This window comes from Erinaceus europaeus, chromosome 4 (genome assembly GCF_950295315.1).
Source record: "Erinaceus europaeus chromosome 4, mEriEur2.1, whole genome shotgun sequence".
NCBI lineage: Eukaryota > Metazoa > Chordata > Mammalia > Eulipotyphla > Erinaceidae > Erinaceus > Erinaceus europaeus.
In genome coordinates this window covers 122,408,449-122,430,088 of record NC_080165.1, presented here as the reverse complement: position 1 = coordinate 122,430,088, position 21,640 = coordinate 122,408,449, and the positions used below count along the sequence as shown (strand labels likewise).

The following is a 21,640-nucleotide window of genomic DNA, read 5'->3' as shown; positions in this document are numbered from 1 at the left end:
GGAACATAGCGGCGCACCGGCCATGGCCTGTTCGATAGCGATTGAGGAGGGCCCAGTCATAACGCGCTAGGTCAAAGCCGGGTTGACGCTTGCAGGGGTCTGTGATGAGGTGTTTGTTCTTGACCTCAGCTGACTGCCAACTCTGTTTCCAAGAGTCTGGAACAGAGAAGATCAGTGTAGGCGTAGGGGACCAGATTGGGTGATGAGACGTCAAGCGTTGGACAGGGTGGGCGAAGATATCCGCCCCGTATATTGTCAGGTCCGGTCGAGCGTAGATGTGGGAAATGAACTTAGATGATGCCGCATCCCGACGAATATCTGGCGGGGCGATGTTGCTAAGAACTGGCAGCCATGGAACCGGGGTGGAACGGATGGTTCCAGAAATTATCCTCATGGAGGAATATAATTTGGAGTCGACCAAGTGGACATGGGGGCTACGGAACCATACTGGGGCACAGTATTCTGCAGTGGAATAGCATAATGCCAGAGATGATGATCATAGTGTGGAAGCGCTCGCGCCCCATGAGGAGCTGGCCAGTCTTGCAATGATGTGATTCCTCGCGCCCACCTTTGCTGCAGTTTTTATGAGATGTTCGTGAAATGACAGGGTGCAATCGAGAGTAATGCCAAGATAGACTGGCTGGGCTTCATGCCGGATTCTCGCATCGTCCAGCTGCACATTAAGCTCACGCGAGGCCGAGGCATGGTGTAGATGGAAAACAGATGATACCGTTTTTCAGTTAGAAAGAGAGACACAGAGATTCAGAGGGAGAGGGAGAAAGATAGCATGGCACCAATGCTTCCTCCACTGCACTGGGAATGGGACTAGAACCTGCACTGCACACATGGCAAAGCAGGGGCACCATCCAGTGAGCTGTCTTGTTGCCCCTAAGGATACAGTTTTGAATGATAGGAAGTATCTCTTGACCACCATAAAGCTCTAGTTATAGGGATGGGAGTGCCATATTTGTATTATAGAACATGAGTTTTAGGCCTAAAAGAACACCTGACTTTGATAATATGCCTGCAAGTGATCCAAGTTCAAGCCTGGCCCCCACAACTCTGGAGGAAACTTCAGTGCTGTAATGTTTTTCTCTCTGTGTCTTTCTCTAAAATATTTTATTAGTGACTTAATAGTGATTTTCAAGATTTTAAAATAGTTGGAGTATAGTTTCATACCACGCTCATTATCAAAGTTCTATGCTTCCATCTTCTCCAAAGATACCCACCATAGTTCTCACGAGGTCTGAAAGTCTGTCCTCTTTCTGTGTGAGAAAGTCACCTCAGAGCAGTGAAGCCTTAGTGACACTACAAATATAAAAGAAATTCGGGTTTAGCAAACAAAAGTATTCCTGAAATTTGTTGAATTAGTGTTTCACGAAATGCACTTAAGGAAAAGTTGGCTTAAAACAGAAAATAGAATTCTGTAAATGTCTCAATTTGCCAGTTTTTTGAAGTTTCATTTCACCTAGAATTCTATTTTCAAATGAAGTTATGCCCAGAACATTACCTATAAAACAAATCCTTGGCAGAATAAGTATGATTTGTAAAATACTTGTGTCACCTAGAGCATCCTAAATTTCAAAAGAACATAGTTTGAAAGCCCCACTCAGTGCATAATAACCATAAACTCTTATGATAGATGTTATCACTAGAAAAGTATCTTTGTGATAGCCTTTAGGCCAGTACTTTTTTTTTTCTTTGTACTCCTTACAAAATGAACACAGAGATGTACAAAAGTGCAAAAGAAGGTTTATTGTCAGAAATTTCATCACTTTGAGTAGTTCTGCACTCAATATTTTTTAAATTGATAGTATCTGACTGTCTTTATTATGCAAATCATATTTTCAGCTTCTAAGTGTGAGGCTTAGTGGTCTCCTTTTAACTTTTACCTGGAAAGGGTTTGAATCACTTTTTTTTTTTTTTTTTTGTATTTCCTTGTTCTGAAATAGAAACACCAGGCATTAGTTACTCCCCCAAAGAAATAGAGTATGGAGAAATATGTCACATTCCCTGTATGTTATGAATTGTTATATTAACTGCTGCTCTATTTCCCAGCAGGAACACCATGGCAAATTTCATTTGGAGATGGTGGGGAAGAGCAGACGCTGATTATTATGTTTGCATGTTGTATTTTGTGTACTAATCTGCAGAATTTGTTTTACCCCCTGCAGCTGTAAATGAAAAAGCTGTAAAACTAAATGAAACGCTAGGAACTCAAGACAAGGCCTTTGAGAGAAATTTGCAAGAGCTTCAGAAAGAGATTGATCAAATGTTGACAGAACTGAGGAGAAAAAATCTAGATACACAAAAGGAAGTTGCTGAAGATGAGTTGGTGTGAGTAGATCAACTATAATTTGTGTTTTTTTGAAAAAACTGAGCTTTTCAGGTTGCTTATAGTTTTTCATTTCTCTACTGTATATCTGAGTAAAAAAATACTTTGCTATTTGTTTATATTTCATTTTTTCCTGCTGTAAAATGGATCAAAAGCATTTTTGCTTATAAATAATTAAATCGGTTTCTGGCATTTACTTCTTCACTATTATGCTAGTAAACTTGATTTATTACGAATTTTTAAACCGTCAGTACTTTTTCATTTTAATAATGCTTTTTTTGGCTTTTTTTGTTTTAAAGGTTTTGGATTTATCTTAATAATTCTTTATCTTAGTAAAAATTATTTTAATAAAAGAAATTATTTATTCAGCAAGTACATCCTATGCATTTTGTCATCTGAGAAAATGCTGAGTATTGCCTTCTAATAATAAGTGCTTAATAGTTTGAATGCTTGAGTGTCTGAAACTAGGAAAAGTGGTTTAACTAATACTGATAAATTCTAGGAACCACATATTGATTTTTCAAAACTACAATTTTACCTACTAGTGAAAGAAACATTTTTAAGGTTATTTATTTATTTATTTGTTTATTTTAAATTTATTTATTCCCCTTTGTTGCCCTTGATGTTTATTGTTGTAGTTATTATTGTTGTCATTATTGTATTGTTGTTGTTATTTGATAGGACAGAGAGAAGGGGAAGACAGAGAGAGGGAGAGAAAGATAGACACCTGCAGACCTGCTTCACTGTCTATAAAGGCACTCCCCTGCAGGTGGGGAGCCAGAGGGTCGAACCAGGATCCTTATGCTGGTCCTTGTGCTTTGTGCCACCTGCGCTTAACCCACTTTGCTATTGCCCAACTCCTATGAAAAACTTTTGAATTGGGGCCAAGCAATTTGTTTTGACAAGTACTTCATGGGATTATAGTATATGTTATAGTATATCATGGGAACTCTTCTAAGTATTTAGTTCTTTATAGGCTCAGTTACCTGAGAAAATGTCCAGATTACACAATGAGAAAAAAACTAAAAATAAAAACGGAATAGTAGATCAAACTCATGATACTATACTAGCATATACTAGCAAGATTACAATTGTACCACTACCAAAACAGAGTTCTGTTCAGTTTCTAAAAAACTATGGAAATATCCCTATGTTATGTTCAAGTAGTAGAGACAATGTCTCACTCTCCTAAACCCAGGAGTCTTTTGAAGTGAGTTATAAAACACATTTCTACCATCATATTGTAAGACAAATAAAACAATTTCCAATTGAATATGTTATCAGTGATAATAAATTTTAAACACATATTTTGTATGATATCACCTTAATTATAAATGGTTCTGTCATTTTTTTAGCAAGTAGTTTTCAACTTGGTTTTGTGTAGTGAATCTGTTTGGTTATATTATTTACCATTCTCTTAATATTGACATCTCTTTGTAACCAAGTTTAATGTTCATAAACTCTGAGGCAATGACAAAAGTTTATTGTCTTACTGCACTGGAATTGCTTGCAGAGCTGCAGAAGGTCTTCTAAAAAAGGTAAAGAAACTTTTTGGAGAATCTCGTGGAAAAAATGAAGCAATGGAGAAAAATCTACGGGAGAGACTGGAAGACTACCAAAACAAAGTTGATGATGCTCAGGACCTTTTACGTGAAGCTGTAGAAAAAATCAGAGAAGCCAATCGCTTATCTGCAATAAACCAGAAAAACATGACTGCTCTGGATGTGAGTCCTAGGGGCTCTGCAACTCTGTGGGTGTAGACTGTGGGTTGTGCATAACTGGATATGTCAAGTTCTGCTCCTATATCAAGATTTCTAAGAACCAAGACAGGAATAATCATATATATATATGATTATATATATAATATATATAATATATATAATATATATTATATATAATCATATATATATGATTACATATATATATTATATTATATATAATATATATTATATATGCATATATACATAATATATACATATATATTATATTATATATATGATATAGTATATATATAATCATATGTATATGATTACAGTTTTTAATATATTAATCATATATATTATTTGGTAATCATATATATATAATTTAATAATCATATGTAGTTTATTTAGTATTGAATAGAGACAGAGAAAAAATTTAGAAGGGAGGGGGAGATAGAGAGGGAAAAAGACATCTGCAGCCCTGCTTCATTTGTGAAGCTTCCCTTCTGCAGTTGGGAAGCAGAGGCTTGAACTGGGGTTCTTGCACACTATAATTTGTGTGCTTAGCCAGGTGCTCTACTGCCTGACCCCTATTTTAATCACTGATCATTTTAACAACATCAAATCAAACTTAGACCACACAAGCTATTGAAGACATTTAAGAATACTATAGTGGATGAAATTTTTTATTGGAAATCTAAAACATTGGTCTTAATGAAATTGTACCATTAGTTAACAGTTGGGTTAAGTCAATTAAAGTCTAAGTACTGGACATATCTGTAGCTGTATAATGGCTATTTTATACTAGTCTATATTTAGGCATTCTTCAAACATTACTATATGATTTTGACTTATCCAACTTATCCAAAAGTCATGATTAGACATCTTGCAACTGTTGTAAATTACAGATGTGCCAAGTATTTCCTTTTATTTTCTTTATCAGGTAGAGGTAGAGTGGCAGACAGAGAAGAAAAAAGATGACAAAAGCAAAGCTTCCTTGTGGGCTGCAGACATGGCAAACCAATGCCCTACCCAGAAGTGAGCTATTCTGTTAGCCCATTCTAAGTATTTTCTAATGGAATCTGGGTACATTTGGAACAATTCATTTGTACGTCAGAGTTGAGAATACTTTGGTTTTCTTTTACTTTGTAATAGTTTCTTTAAAAAAAAAAAAAGCTGTAGCATAGAAGTCAAGCGATGGCATGCTGTTCAATTGAGCTCACACATTACTGAGTACAAGGATCTGGGTGCAAGCTCCTAATTTCATATGCAGGGAGGAAGATTCACAAGCTGTGAAGCAGCATTTCAGGTGTTTCTCTTTTTCTTTCCCTCTCTAACTCCCCCCATCTCTCTCAACTACTCTCTATTCTATAAAATAAAAGAAAGGGGCCGGGGAAAAGGGGGGAAGTGGCTACCTACCAGGAATGGTAGATTTGTTGTACAGATATTCAGCCCCAGTGATAACCCTGGTGACAGTAATATACATTTAATCAAAGCAAGTCTCAGTTATCTTCTTCTCCTAGTCTTCATAGGAAAAAAGGGTACTTCTAAAAATATTGGTCAGGCTCTATTATTTTCAGAACAACGATAAAGGTAAGAGCTCAACAGACGCTCTCCTTCCTTTCTCTCTTCCTCCTTTCCTTTCTTCATTCATTCTGTGTCCTTGCCTCCTCCCTCCTTTCTTTTCCTCAAGCATCTTTCCTTAATTCCTTCATTTCTCCTCCACCCTGCCCTCTGCCTATCCCTTTCCTAGTATTTCCTTTCTCACACTCTCTTTTTTTACTTCATATGGCACATCAAGTATGTTAATATAGAATAAGTTCAACAGGAGCCAGGTGGTGGCATAGCTGGCTGAGCACACCTGTTGCAATGTTCAAGGAAGGACCCAGTTTAAGCTCTGAATCCCCACCTGCAGGGGGAAAAGCTCTGTGGGTGATGAAGTAGAGCTTCAGGTGTCTCTCTGTCTCTGTCCTTTCCCCCCCCCTCAATTTCTGGCTCTCTCTATCCAATAAAGATAATTTTTAAAAAGAAGTTCAACATATTTAATGGTATAAAACTAGATGGGGGTGGGGGTGACAGCATAATGGTTATGCAAACAGACTCTCATGCCTGAGGCTCCTAAGTCCCAGGTTCAATCCCCCACACCACCATAAGCCAGAGCTGAGCAGTGCTCTGGTGTTTCTCTGTGTGTGTCTCTCTCTGCATCTCTCTAAAAAAAAAAAATTAATAAAAAAATTAAAAAAAAAAAAACTAGATGGAGTGGGGGGGGGAATAACGCAGGCAGGGGCTCAGGCAGTGGCTCACCAGGTTAAACACACATAATATGAGGCGCAAGGCCCTGCTCAAGGATCCTGGTTCGAGCCCCGGGATCACCTCACTAGTGGTGAAGAAGATCTGAAGATGTCTCTCTATCTCCCTCTTCTCTCTCAATTTCTCTCTGTCCTATCTAATAAAAAATGGTCCCAGAGAGAAGTGGATTTGCAGTGCCAGCACTGAGCCCTGATGATAACCCTGGGGGCAAAAAACAAACTATATTTGGTATTTAATCAACAGCAGCTACACCTGTCTCCTTAGAGTCCTACCTGCCTTTCCTTGTTTTCAAAGTATTTAGCCTTAACAGATTTGAAAATATCATCACACTTATTTCCTTTCTAACATGGAATTTTAACTTCAACATGCTTTTAACCATCAACGCAGCCTTCTAACGTTCTCTGGAATATATTGTGCTCTCAGAAACAGTGTGGAGTGACAGTTACATAAAGCAAACCTGAAATTTTCTTATCCACTCATTTATTTCCATTTTCCTTTGGCTCAAGATGTAGGAGGACAAATTAATTTTTAAGTACTTTTTTTTCTGTGTCCCTCTCCTGGGGCTGCCCTCGCCATTTTAATAGCAGATTGAAGAAGCTCACTTTTTTTTGTTAACTGATATATTTAATCTTAACCAATTTGGGCCTTACGGACACACTGCAATATTAAAGAAAAAGCATTGTCTGATGAGGCAAGATGCTGGGCAACTATCACATCACATACTTCAGCATGATTCATTCTGCTTCTTGATACCCCAGTGATGTAACTTACCTGGAGGTGCACCTCTCCATTTTGTGGCAACAGTTTAAGAAATTAAAGTTTCCTGTGTGGAAAACATAATAAGCATTTGGGAAGTATTTCAAGAAGAGTTATCATGGCATTGTAAATGGTGCTTTCAGCTATTTCTTCCTTTTAGTGATGTTAAAAACCAGGAGTCATCATTCTTGGGCCCCCTAGAAATGCCTGCAGTTTATATAGTCAGTATTGCAGTTCAGAGTAGTTCTTTTTCTGTGTATTTTCATTTTATCTGCAATGTTTAACTAAGGCTTGTTAAAAATTTTATGGGAGGAGATAGATAAACTGACTAAATTAACGTGAGAAAGGCACCGTTTATTTAAGGTTATTTGCCAGGGCTGATTAAGGTTGATTAGTTAAGTTGCTGCTAGACTGACTAAAAAAGAATTATTTAAAGAGTGTGCTAAACAGATGAGTTCCCTGGGCTCTTACCCAGAGGCTGTATTGGTGCATCTGGAGTGTGGCCCAGTGTCAAAATCTAAGACTCTCTCTGAGTTAACTTGATGTGCATATGAGTTTAAGAATGACTAATACATTGTACCAACCCGATCAATAATAAGTTGTATAAATAGATGAATTAATTGAGTCTATCTCCACAAGCAAGATAATAAACATGATTATACTCAGATCAGAAGGTTTTTGTTTTGTTGTTGTTGTTAGTTTTAAGGGGCTTTGCATATATATACATTTTTTAATTAATTTTTTTTTTTTGCCACAAGGTTTATCACTGCAGCTCTGTGCCTGCAGGACTTTTCTGCTCCTGGAAGACACTTTAAGATAGAGGGTGATATCCTACAATCTTTTCAGTTATTATTAGATCAATTTAAGAAAAATAAGTGAAACATAAGACAGAGAGACTCCTTATAGCTGATGTGTTTTTTTAAATTTTATTAGTGATTTAATAATGATTGACAAGACTGTGGGATAATAAGGTATAATTCCATATAATTTCCACCACCAGAGTTCCACATTCTATCTCCTCCATTGCATACGTCCCTATTCTTTATCCCTCTGGGAGTATGGACTGAAGATCTTTATGGGGTGCAGAAGATGAGAGGTCTGGCTTCTGTAATTGCTTCTCTGCTGGACATGGGCATTGACAGGTTGATCTATACCCCAGCCTGTTTCTATCTTTCCCTAGTGGGACAGAACTCTAGGGAGATGGGTTACCAGGACATTGTTGAGGTCACTTGCCCAGGGAAATCAGGTTGGTATTATGGTAGCATCTGCTACTTGGTGACTGAAAAGCATTAAGATATAAAGCAGAACAAATTATTTAATAATAAGGCAGAACAAATTATTTAATAATAAGGAAACTAAAGATAAGAATATTCTTATTCCTCTAGGAATATGGACCAAAGATCTTTATGTGGTACAGAAGATAGGATGTCTGGCTTCTGCAATTGCTTCTCTGCTAGACATAGACATTGAAGTATCTGCCCAGTGAGTCAGATGCAGAACAACTGTAAATCACTCTGCAATAAGGATTTTTCACGGATGTTAAACAAAGACATTTAAGACACACCTGGATTTAGTATGAGTTTCACAGAAAACCTGACATTTTAACCAAATCTTGAAACATTGGCACTAATTAGTTAAAGTGGAAGGGGAAAAAAAAAAAACTCTAGAAATAGAGGAAAACATGCGAAGACACAGAAAAATAAAACACTTTTAAGAACTAGTGATACAATGAAGACTTCATACGACTGAATTGGGGATGGGAAGCTGCTAAGATATCAGGGTTAAGACCTTGTATGAAAAGAGAATTTCTTTCTGAAACTAAGCTAGGGAACTCGGTTTTTATTCTGAAAGGTACTAGAATGAAGTGTAATGTCCGAGTCATGGATTACAATTACATTTGGTGTAATTTATCAGTGGTTTTATTACAGGAGTATTTCATACAGATTTTCTAGTTTGGTGGTGTATAGTTCTTCATAGAAGTTTCGCATGATTTTCTGGATTTCTGTGGTGTCATTTACAATTCTATGAATTTGAGTCTTCTCCCTTTTTTGTTTAGTGAGTCTGGCTAGGGGTTTGTCAATCAGTTTAATTTTTCAAAGAACCATCATTTGGTTTCACTGATCTTTTATATGTTTGTTTTATTTTCAATGTTGTTTATTTTTGCTCTAATTTTAGTGATTTCTGTCCTTCTGGTTGCTTTAGGGTTCCTTTGTTTCTCTTCCTCTAAGTCCTTAAGGTGTGCAGTAAGGTCATTTATTTGAGCTTTTTCTTGTTGTTTAATATGTGATTATATGGCTATGAGTTTCCCTTTCAATACTGCTTTAGCTGTGTCCCAAATATTATGGTAGCCTGTGTCTTCATTTTCATTTGTTTCCAGGAACATTTGAATTTCTTGCTTGAGTGTCTCTCTGACCCAGTGGTTCTTAAGGAGTATGTTGTTTAGTTTCCAAATTCTGTGACTTTTAATAATTTTCTGTTTGTTGTTAAATGTTAGCTTTACTCAACTGTGGTCTGAGGAGATACTTGGGATGATTTCAATGTTCTTGAATTTGTTGAGGCTGTCTTTGTGGCATAACATGTGGTCTGTCCTTGAGTATGTTTTGTGTGAATTTAAAAAGAATGTGTATTCCAGTTTTTTGGGGTGAAGAACTCTGAAAATGTCCAGGAGGTCTAATCTGTCCATCTCTTTATTTAATTCTCTTGTTTCTTTGTTGATTCTCTGCTTTGTTGATCTGGCTAGGTGTGAGAGTGGGGTGTTAAAGTCTCCCACTATTATTGTATTACTATTGATGTATTTTTGAAGTTCTTTGAGTAGGTGCTTGATGTATTCAGATGGTCCCTCATTGGGTGCATAGATATTAATAATTGTTAAGTCTTCTTGGCTGATTGATCCTCTAATCATTATGTAATGACCTTGCCCATCTTTTATTACTTTATTTAATTTAAAATCTATTGTGTCAAAGATGAGAATGGCTGTTCCTACCTTTTTTTTTGGTCCATTAGCCTGTATGATAGTTTTCCATCCTTTCACTTTAAGTCTGTGTTTATCTTGTTGGGTCAGATGGGATTCTTGCAAGTAGCACATGGTTGGGTTATGTTTTCTGATCCATCCTCCCATTCTGTGCCTTTTCATAGGTGAGTTAAAACCATTGACATTTACTGATATTATGGATTTAATGTATTGTACTGCCATTATTCAACATTTTTTTTATTAGCTCTGCTATATTGCAAGTATTATAGTGATGTTCTTATTTATAAGAGGTCTTTTAGAATCTCTTTCAGGGCAGGCTTGGTGATGGTTGCCTCCTTTAACTGTTGTCTGTCTAAGAAGGTTTTGATACCTCCATCTAGTTTGAATGAAAGTCTACCAGGATATATTTTCCTTGGTAGAAACCCTTTTTCTTCAGGGCTCGATAGATACCTTGCCATTCTCTTCTGGCTTTTAGAGTTTGAGTGGAGAAGTCTGCTGATAGTCTTATGGGTTTTCCCCTGTATGTGACTTTTTGTTTTTCTCTTGTAGCCTTTAGGATCCTTTCTTTATCCTTATTTCTTTTCATTATAGCTATGATGTGTCTTGGTGTCTTCAGTTCTGGATTGATTATGTTTGGGACTCTCTGGGACTCTTGAATCTTAATGTCCTTTCTGTTGTCCAGGTCTGGGAAGTTTTCTTCTATAATTTCCTCTAGAATGTTTTCTTCCCCTTCCTCTCTTTCTTCCTCTGGAAGGCCAATTATATGAATGTTACTCCTTTTGAGATCATCCCATATATCTTTGTTGTTGTTTTCTGTGTCTCTCAATCTCTTTTTGAACTCTTTCACCTCTCTCTGAGTTTTCTCTAGCTTATCCTCCGTCTGGCTAATTCTGTTTTCTGCTTCTGTTAGTCTGCTTTCCCTTCCCTCAGCTTCTTTCACCAGTTCAGCTATTTCAGCTTTCAGTTCTCTAATTGCCTTAAGGTAGTTAGTATTTTCCTTGAGGGTCTCATCTGTTGTTTCCCTAATACTGCTATTCCTTTCCTCCAAAGTTGTTTTCATTTATGTTATTAACAAGTTTGTTATTGCTTGCATACTTTTCTTATCTCTGGTTACTTCTGGCTGATTTCTCGTTTCTTCTGGTCTTTTGTCTTCATTCATTGTAGTAGCAGTTTTATTTGCTCTTGATCTACCCATTTTTTATTAATATGTTTCTTATTTTTATGTTCTGTTGTTTCTCAGTTGTGTTTTGAGTACAAGCCATGCTATACTAAATACCTTTATTACAAATGCAGTCACCAACCTCAGAAATTACAGTAGTAACTGAAGCAAGGATTGAAACTGTTTAACCAATACCATTTAGCCCAAAAATGTCTCCAGTCCCAGAAAAAATAGCAACCAAATCCAAATGAAAAAGAAAAAGAAAGGGATAACAGGAATAGACAATTATGCAAATTTACTTTCCACTGTAAATTCTAGGGTAGCAAGAGGAGAAAGGGAAATAGAGCAGAGACACATACTAAGAGAGTCCACTCTGAGTCAGAGTTCTTCCCTGAAATAATTCACAAATGATTATCAGTGAATTCAGGAAGCAGAGGAAGGAAGAAAGGAAGATGGGGGAAAAAGAGAAAAGAAAAAAGAAAAGAAAAAAACATTTAAAAAAAGTGCAGTGAAAGGAGACTTTTTTTAATTAGCTAAGAGAAGGGAGGAGGGGGAGAGTGAATAGAGGAGGTATGAAGAGTGAGGCAAGTTCCTCTCACAGTGAATAAGACACCCAGTTGCCTAGCAATGGAAAGTATACTAAGAATTAATTTTGGTCAACCTGAGGGGGGACAAAGGAATATGCATATATATGATAGTATTAATAAAATAGAACAGAGTAAAAAGCCTTAGCAGTGGGTCTGCAGCTTGGACAGCTCCCTGTTAGCTCAGGCACATTGAGTCTAGCCAACTGATTGAAAAAGAAAACAGAAAAAAAAAAAACTTCTAGGCAGTCTTTCCCAGTTTTTCCTCAGATATTTGTCACTATAATTGGGCCTAAGTCCCTAACTCAGAGAAAAAAAAAAGATAGCCAAGGTATTCAGAAAGGAACAGGGTTATAATGGCACCTCTGGTGAGCCAGGAATCTTGGTAAACAAGGAAGGTCTGCGGGAAGCCTGCTAGCAGCAGCTCCCTGCTCCTGGGGTCTGGCTATGGTGGGAGAGGGGGAGAGAAATAATCAAGAAATTTCCTTACTTTTTGTTCTAATTTCTAACCCAAATTGAGCTATAGTCACCGCCTTGCTGTCATGCTTAGCACGTCTTGTTCACAGTCCTGCTGAAGGCCATGATCCGATGCTTTGTAGCAGTTGTTGTCAGAGCTCAAACCAGCAGCTGCTTCCGAGTTGTCATCTTGGCTCCACCTCCCCTACATGAGTGTTTCATGGTCATGTAAACTGCAGAATTTAATTTGTACTAGAAAAAAGTGTGATGTAAGCCTACAAATGTAGGCTGGGATAACACTTTAGTGTTTGTTAGGTGTTTTTTAATCTAACATGTTTAAGGTTGAATAGAAATGTTTTCTGAACTCATAGAATATACATGGAAATTTCTTCTTAATTTTCAGTCATTTCTAACCTTCCTCTCTATGTAATTCAGGGACTAATATTAGCTGAAAAAATCAGAAAAAAATCACTTATAAAAATGATGGTTTCACAGGTGAAATTGAAAGACATTGATATGAATGAAAGAGCTCAATGAGCACAAAGTCAGAGTTTTGAAAGTCCAGTGTGAACTTAGGAAATGTCTGGAAGTGATAAAGCTTATTCATAAGCTACATAAAAGTCTGTAGCGGAGGATGGCTCTGGAAACAGCATTTGTAGCTATCATAGAAGTCTTTCAATGTAGCCTACAAGAAAGGGCACAGGGTTGGGGGACATTTATAATGAGGAAAGAAGGCAGAGGGGACTGTGAACTAATGAGAAGCAAAGAGAAGATGAACAGTCCAGTTAAGTAAGAGAACATGTACTGAAAAATCTGAGAATCAGCCACCTCAGAAACCTTCTAAGTCTCTATATTATTATTTCTGTTTTTAGTAAGATAAAGAACACATCTTTAACCTCAAATACAATTGGTTCCCTAAAGTAAAAGTTCTTAGAAAGATTCTAACTCACTATTTAATTAAAACCAACATGCATGTAGGTCTGTCTGTGAAAATATTTCCACTTCCTTTGGCACCCAATTCAAAATTATTGAGATACATCAAGACAAGCAAATCATGTTGAAAAATATTTTCCAATGTCTATATTATAACTTTAAATTAGTACATAGAATAACTAAAGACTAAAACTGGCAATTAAGAGAAAGCATATCAGATACTCAAAAAAGTTATATTATAGTCTGGAAAATTGGGACCACCCCTTTATTTGTTGTCTTTAAAGAGGGAATGACACATTGATACTTTCTCAGGATTACTAGTGATAGAGCAAATCAAGCATCACTGGAACAAGTCTCAGACATGAACTCTAATTTTACTTATTTATCCAAAAGTATTTATTTCTGCCCAGGAGATGGCACAGTGAGTACAGCATTGGACTCTGTAGCATGCGGTCCTATTTTCAATCCCCTACATCATATATTTCAGAGTGATATCCTGTTTTTCTTTTTCTTGTTACGTAATTAAGTCTTTAAAATTATTTATTGAGGAGGTGATTCTAGGTACTGGAGATTAAAAAATATAATAAACTAGTAAGCAAACACACAATGTGGTAATAAATTCTGGAGTATATAATAAAGTCATAGATAGAATATTCAGTGATTTTTAAATGATTTATGCAAGATGTTTCACTAGCTATATGCAGCTTTATAGGATATGTTTTTTCTCTAATTCTTGTATATGCATCTAAATTGGTATCACCGATTTTAATTAAGTGATGTGTGTTTTTACCAACTATGAGAAGAAGCAATAAAGATGTTACACTGTAAATCACTAATAAATAAAATGAAATTAAAAAAAACTTAAAAAGTAATTCAATTAGTAAATGAATAAGGAGATGAAAATTGAATTAAGACCTTCTGGCTCTAGATTCTGTAACTTAAACACTACCTATTCTGAAATCAGAATATAGAAATTTTTTTATACCCTAAGAGTCTGTTTTGGGACTGGGGGACTGGAGGGGTAAGGGAGGGTGGCAGCTTAATGGTTATGCAAGAGACTTTCATGCCTGAGTCAGTGAGGCCCTACATTCCATCCACAGAACCACCAAAAACCAGAGCTGAGCAGTGCTCTGGTCTTGCTGTCTGTGTATGCTTCTCTTTTATTAAAGATTAAATAAATAAAATATTTTTAAAAGATGTTACATTCTATATAAAAGTAGTATATTATCTATGTTCCTATAGTTTATGGACCCCTGTAGAATATAAATCAGATAAAAAGAGTGTTAAATAGAAAAGTGATGTCATGTTTCCTGTGAACCAGGCTGCATTCTAAGCCAAGTCTAAAAGTTGACATTTCATTCACACATTTCTTGTTAAAATAAAGATTCTTAATGTCCCTGAGTCCATGCTTCCAGAGGGTTAAAGAATAGGAAAGCTATCAGGGGAGGGAATGGGATGCGAAGTTCAGGTGGTAGGAATTGTGTGGAATTGTACCCCTCTTACCTATGGTCTTGTCGGTGTTTCCATTTTATAAATAAAACTTAAAAAAAAAACCTACAGATTCTGAGTTGGTAGTTCCTGAAGAGGCAATTATATTGTACTTTTCTTATACTTAGAGATGATGCTGATCTTGCTGGTCATTAGGGCAAACTTTGAACTAAGCATTTTACATAAGGCTAAGCCATTTGCCCCAGTTTAGTAGTTTTTAAGTGGGCTGAGCTGGGATCCAGACCTGCTTTCTCAATCTAACAACAGTTTGCTATTTCTGTCCTCTAATATGTAGAAAATCATTTCAGTGAGAATTAGTGCTGCTTTAGATAGGTTTCCCAAAAAGTGGTCATGATCAGAAAATGGTGGAAGCAAGACAAAGAGCTAGGAAGAACGCATGGTGGGGGGACTGCACGTTTAAAGCCTCAAAGGTAGGAACAGCATGTATATAGTTCATGTGGATGGTAGGGAAGTAGAGTGGAGAAAGTCAGACTAGTGTTACCGAGTGTAAACAAGAAATGTGATTTATGTAACATAAAACCTTGCTTTTACAATAAAAGGCCTATCACTAACTGGACTGGAGGTCTGATCAGATACTTTTTTCTTTTGCCACCAGGATTATTACTTCATGACAACTCCACTGTTCCTAGTGGACCTGACCTTTGCTTTCTTTCTTTTCCTTTCCTTCCGTTTTACTTCCCTTCCCTTTCTGTTCTCTTCCTTTCAATCTTGATTTCACTCTTTCATACTTTTTCTCTCTTTCCTTTCTTTTTTTTTTTCTTTTCTGATAGAATGCAAGAGACATGGAGTAAGGGGGAGAAAGGCAGAGAGAGACAACTGCAGCACAGCTCTACCACTTGTGTTTAACTATCAGTTGGGAATCAGGGTCTTGAACCCCAGTCTTCTTTCATGGCAACACTGGCTGAGCCATCATCCAGCAGTTGAAGTTCAGGTTTTTTTTTTGGTTTTTTTTTGTGTGTGTTTATTTATTTATTTTCCCTTTTGTTGCCCTTTTTTATTATTATTGTTGTAATTATTATCGCTGTTGTTACTGATGTTGTCATTGTTAGATAGGACAGAGAAATCAAGAGTGGTGGGGAAGACAGAGAGGGGGAGAGAAAGATAGACACCTGCAGACCCACTTCACCGTCTGTAAAGTGACTCCCCTGCAAGTGGGGAGCCAGGGCTCGAACCGGGATCCTTACGCTGGTCCTTGCACTTCGTGCCACATGCGCTTAACCCACTGAGCTACCACCTGACTCCCGAGGTTCAGGTTTTAACTGTATTGTACTAAGTGTATGACTAAGGATAACTTACTTAACTTATTCAGTCTCCTATTCATTTAAAAGATGATGAATACAGGACCCATAGAATGTCTGTAGTATTGAAGGAAAGAAACTTCAAAATATCTGCACATTTTAATACCTAAGTGAATATTTTAAAATAGCATTTACATAAGCAACATAAGTGACGAGGCTTAAAATTAGAACATATACAGTAAAAATGTTTAGAAGTATATGTAAGAGTGGGTTATATAAAGAAAACATAGATAGATAGAAATAGCAATACTTGTCTCATTAACTTTACTCTTTTAGGCTAAGAATGAGTGTCATGCATTTTTGAGACAAACTAAAAGTTTCAAGTAAAAATTAGAATCTGCTTATAACCCGCTAAGTTTATTCTTTTAGGAGCAGGGAAGTAACATCCCACCATCCTAAAGCCTTGGTTTAATCGATTGCACTGTATAATGCCCCCCTCTCATTTCAAGAAAATAAAATTCCATCAAGTTTATTCTTCCCATATGATAGTCTCTGTTTTGTAAAGTACTTTCCCTCAATTACTTTAAATTTTCCATGTCTTCTGATTCTTAGAGAAATCTCATAAAATAAACCTGCTTATGTTCACAAAATATGAGCCTTAGCATAGATTTTAGAATTCAACTTAATTCAGACCAACCCTGCATGCTTGTATCCAGCACTTCAGTTTTGGTTAAATACTGCATTCCATCTTTTTTTTTAAGCATAGTTTTTAACTCCTCAATTCCCATTGCATAACTCTTCTTAATTTTAGATGACTTTTCCCACAATGGTTGAAAGTACCTGTACAGTCATTTAAATAAAATAACCTTTGTCAACCCAATGTACCTTATTGCAAAACCCTTTTACACACAGCTCAGTACAATTAGGTATATAGGACTGGGAAGAGTTATGCCTAACATCCATGCTAATATTTTGTTTATACTTCTCTGTAGCACAAGAAGGAGGCTATAGAAAGTGGCAAGCAGCAAATTGAAAACACTTTGAAAGAAGGCAGTGAAGTCCTTGATGAAGCCAGCCGTCTTGCAAATGAAATCAAATCTGTCATAGATGTGAGTATATGATAAAAATCTAAAGTTAAAAGATGAAAATGACATAGGTTCTCACCAAATGATAGTCAGTGAAAAAAAATTCATCACTATTAGTAAATAACATTTTTTTTTCTTGTGGAAATATTTTTTTCATTATTTTTATGTTATTATTATTTAAATGTTTCTTAATTTTATCTATTGGATAGAGACAGACAGAGACTGAGAACGAAGGGGAAGAGCTAGAGAGACACCTGCATCACTGCTTCACCACTTGTGAAGCTTCTCCCTGCAGGTGGGGACCAGGGGCTTGAACCTTGGTCCTTGCACAGTGTTATGTGTCCACTCATCCAAATGCACGAATACCCAGCCTCCAATCTGCGCTCCCTCCTTCTCTCTCTCTCTTTCTCTCTCTCTGTGTCTCTCTCTCACTTAGGTTCATAAGAGAGACAAGTATAACAGGAACATCTCTGTGGTTCCTGCGGTGCTGGGCTTGAACACCAGGAACTCAAGCTCTTCAGTTCAGTGTTCACCCACTGTGTACTACGCAGCTTGCATTTCTGTTCTTTTGTATATTTCACGGGCAGGCTGTCATCTCAGGTCCAGGGGACACGGGGTGCCAGGGAAGCCGAACCCTGGGCTGAGACTCACTACTAGACCTATTCTTTTAATGATTAGAACTTCACATTATTTTCTCAATAGATGGGAATATCTATGTAAGAGAATTAACACACTTATCTGAACCTGTATTTTATTGCGTTGTGATGAAGTACTTTTTTTGTATTAGTACAGCACTTATAACCTGTTCCAGTATGTTTGATGTAAAGGGAAATGTAAATATACAGACAGGCTCTTTTTATAATGCCAAATGTATAAGCATGCTGATATATGGCAATAAAAGTGCAAAGCGTCTAAAAGATCCCCATGACGATCATTTATGTATTTTTATCAATGAAGTAGCACTCTTTCAAAAATTATTAGAATCTTGTTGTAAATTGGTTTCAAATATTTCTTACTATTACTAAATAACATCCTTATTCTCTTTTTGCTATTTAATAAGTTTGTGGTTTCATAAAAACTAATTATATCTCATAGAGAAATTATATCTCATAGAGAAATTAACAAAGAAGATTGAGATCTAAACTCATTTACATAAATGTCCTCTTTCCTCTGCATGTCAGTATGTTGAAGACATTCAGACTAAATTGCCACACATGTCTGATGAGCTTAAAAGTAAAATAGATGAACTCTCCCAAGAAGTAAAGGACAGGAAGCTTGCTCAGAAGGTGTCCCAGGCTGAAAGCCATGCAGCTCAGCTGAATGACTCATCTGCTGTTCTTGATGGGTATGTCATGTGTTGTCAGAAATGCCAATCTATCTTGACTTGTGTCCAAAAGTTCTGAGTGGCAGAAATGGTAGAGAAAAACTTTTAAATCTTGATTTCTGTAATTGTGAACATATGAGCTACATGGTCTTTCTGTGAACAAGACTAATTAGGAGATTTTGTGCAGAGCTCTACTGGAACAGCATCAAAAGTATGAGTTAAAAGTGGATTCAAGTACAGCTTGGTAGGGAGTGAAAATAGCCTTAGGCTACACTTAGAAAAAAAAAATTCCATTATGTATTAGCACAATGCTTGCCTTATTAGCATTTAAAATAATAATAATCTGTATATATACTTCCTGCCTTATTTCATTTTTTTTTAAATTTTCAATAGAATCACAACTATTTACTGTTAAAGGGATGGCTTTTGACAACATTATCCCACGTAAACTCATTAAGTCATTTCTTGCTTTTTAATCCTAGGAAAATGTTACATATTACTCTGTGAGACAACAGCTCAATAATTCTATCAATAATAGGGATCAGGGAAGGGAGGGGCAAGTAGCAGAATATTTTTGAATTATAACAGTCTTCTAGGTATATTTTGAATGTGTCCTTTGTAACTTGGGGGTTTTCAAAATAAGTTAATGTGTTCTTAGCCCCAAGAATAATTACTCCAAATAAATTCGTATGTAATATGAGCCACATGTAAGGTTGTATTCCAATATTGAATACTTATCCATGCAGAGGAAAATACTTATATTGGGATAACCTGGGCATTATTCATTCACATATTGTTTTGTAACGGATCTTTAGCAATGCAGACTAAAGGGTAGTAAATGAAATAATAAGTTGGAATTAAGCAGATCAGACTTTTTCAAGTCCTTCACTAGCAACTTGTCAGTCATGTGTCCTAAGGCTGGCTATTTAACCTACTCAGATTCATTTGTCATTAGGTGAGAAAGGTGTTAATGCTTGTAAGAGAGATCTTGTGAAATTATTCCAGAATTGTGATACAAGTACTCTGAAAACTCTTGTATGTTTCACAAACAGCTCAAAAAAAAATCATCTCATTATTTACAGTTATGTGGTACATGTGGTTGCAGAAGCTTGGGAAGATGTTATGAGAATTTAAAAATGTGTTGGTAGTATTTCATTGATGAATTATTTAGGTATGTGTGTCTAAATTAAAAACTATAACAAGTCAGTAGATAGCTCACTGTGACTTGAAGTTATCAGAAGTAACATTGACCTTTTCATTTAAAATTTTATTTGTTATTAGTAGGACATTATTCATATGTATGCCTATGGCCCTAATGTACCTTTTGGGGACTAATTCCAACAGAATTCTTGACGAGGCTAAAAACATCTCTTTCAATGCCACGGCAGCCTTCAAAGCTTACAGTAATATTAAGGACTACATCGATGAAGCTGAGAAAATTGCCAGGGAAGCCAAAGGTCTTGCACATGAAGCTACAAAACTGGTAAGAAACAAAGTGTTATTGAGTAAGTAGCTAAGCCAAACGCTTGGGTAATAAACATTTGAATAATCTTTGGATGAGTCCAAGCAAATCCTAGTAAATTAGTTTTTTTTTTCAAGTTATCTTTAAAAACTGCTAAATTGTATCCAAAGTAAATTCTCAATGTGCTATAATCATAGCAGAACTAAATCTTAGGCACCTTCTACTTACTAGGATTACTGACATTCCTGAAATCATCTCGGAAGTCTAGCATGTTTATGGCACCAACACATAAAATAAAAGTCGTCAAACATAAAGCTCTGGACAAGTAAATTTATCACTATTATTACAAAGGTCATAAAGTGTCTTAAAATTAACACTGTATCTTAAAGTCTTACACAAATTGGTTAGACATGAAATTTGACTATAATGTGTACATTATATAAAACACATCTGATTAAAGGTCTTCCAACTATTTATACATTTTCCTCACTTGAAATCTTTACTACTGAAGTAACTTTTAGCAAACATCCTTTCTCAAAATAAATTTTGAACTAATATTTTAGAGTTTGAAGGGTACAAGTGTTGCACAATTATTTGAATGCCTTGAAGGGGGACAAATTTTGCAGCCTTTATATTTGAAACATTATTTTGCAAATGGCTTATGTGATAAGCATTAGTGATATCATGTTAAATGAAAAAATAAACTTTTGAAGGGTCTTATTTATTTATTATTGGATAGAGACAAAGAGAAATTGAGATGGGAAGAGGAGGAGGACCTAGAGAGGGAAAGAGACAGAGAGGCAGCAGCAAAACTGCTTCACCACTCATGAAGCTTTCCCCCTGCAGGTGGGGACCAGGGCTTGAACTTAAGGTTCATTTTAATGTGTGCACTTAACCAGATGCACCACTGCCTGGCTCCTTGAAAAAAAATCTTTATAAGAAGTATACAATGGTGCAAAGTGCAAGGATCGGTGAAAGGATCCTGGTTTGAGACACCGGCTCCTCACCTGCAGGGGAGTCACTTCACAGGCAGTGAAGCAGGTCTGCAGGTATCTGTCTTTCTCTTCTCCTCTATGTCTTCCCCTCCTCTCTCCGTTTCTCTCTGTCCTATCTAACAACAATGACATCAGCAACTACAACAACAAAAAACAACAAGGGTAACAAAATGGAAAATAAATAAATATATATTTTTTTTTTAAAAGAAGTATACAGTGATTTAAAGCATAAGAGTCATCATTTGTTCTTTTGACTTCATACAAACTGTCCCAAACGCATCAGAATTTCAAAAGAAAAAGAAATGACTCAACATTTGACTTTGACTGAAATAAGCAAAAATAATTGATGTTGAAGATCAGTATTTTTTTTATTTTGCCTCCAGGGTTATTGCTGGGGCTTGGTGCCTGCACCACAAATGCACTGCTCCTGGAGGATTTTTCCCCCTTTTGTTGCCCTTGTTGTTTTATTGTTCTTGTGGTTATTATTGTTGTTGTTATTGATGTCATTGCTGTTGGATAGGACAGAGAGAAATCCAGAGAGGAGGGACAGAGAGAGGGAGAGAAAAATAGACACCTGCAGATCTGCTTCACTGCTTGTGAAGCGACCCTCTCTGCAGGTGGGGAGCCAGGGACTCAAATCGGGATCCTTATGGCCGCCATGTGCACTTAACCTGCTGTGCTACTGTCTGACCCCCAAGATCAGTATTTTATTTGGGGATACTGTACATAAAAACTTTCTTGGACATCAGGGGTATTAGAGTTATTAACTATAATCTTCTAGGGTTTATTTTGTGGTTATGATGAAGTCATCACATTACACCAA

General features: G+C 36.4%; 1 protein-coding gene across 1 annotated transcript in view; it reads left to right on the top strand.

Moving 5' to 3' along the window:
• LAMA2 (laminin subunit alpha 2) overlaps positions 1-21,640 on the top strand; it is a 711,163-nt gene that overhangs the window by 567,204 nt on the left and 122,319 nt on the right. The window contains exons 36-40 of the mRNA XM_060190486.1: positions 2,175-2,337; positions 3,849-4,059; positions 16,944-17,060; positions 18,218-18,381; positions 19,705-19,843. Of these exons, the coding sequence (XP_060046469.1) occupies positions 2,175-2,337; positions 3,849-4,059; positions 16,944-17,060; positions 18,218-18,381; positions 19,705-19,843 (794 nt within the window). The remainder of the gene's footprint in view (positions 1-2,174; positions 2,338-3,848; positions 4,060-16,943; positions 17,061-18,217; positions 18,382-19,704; positions 19,844-21,640) is intronic.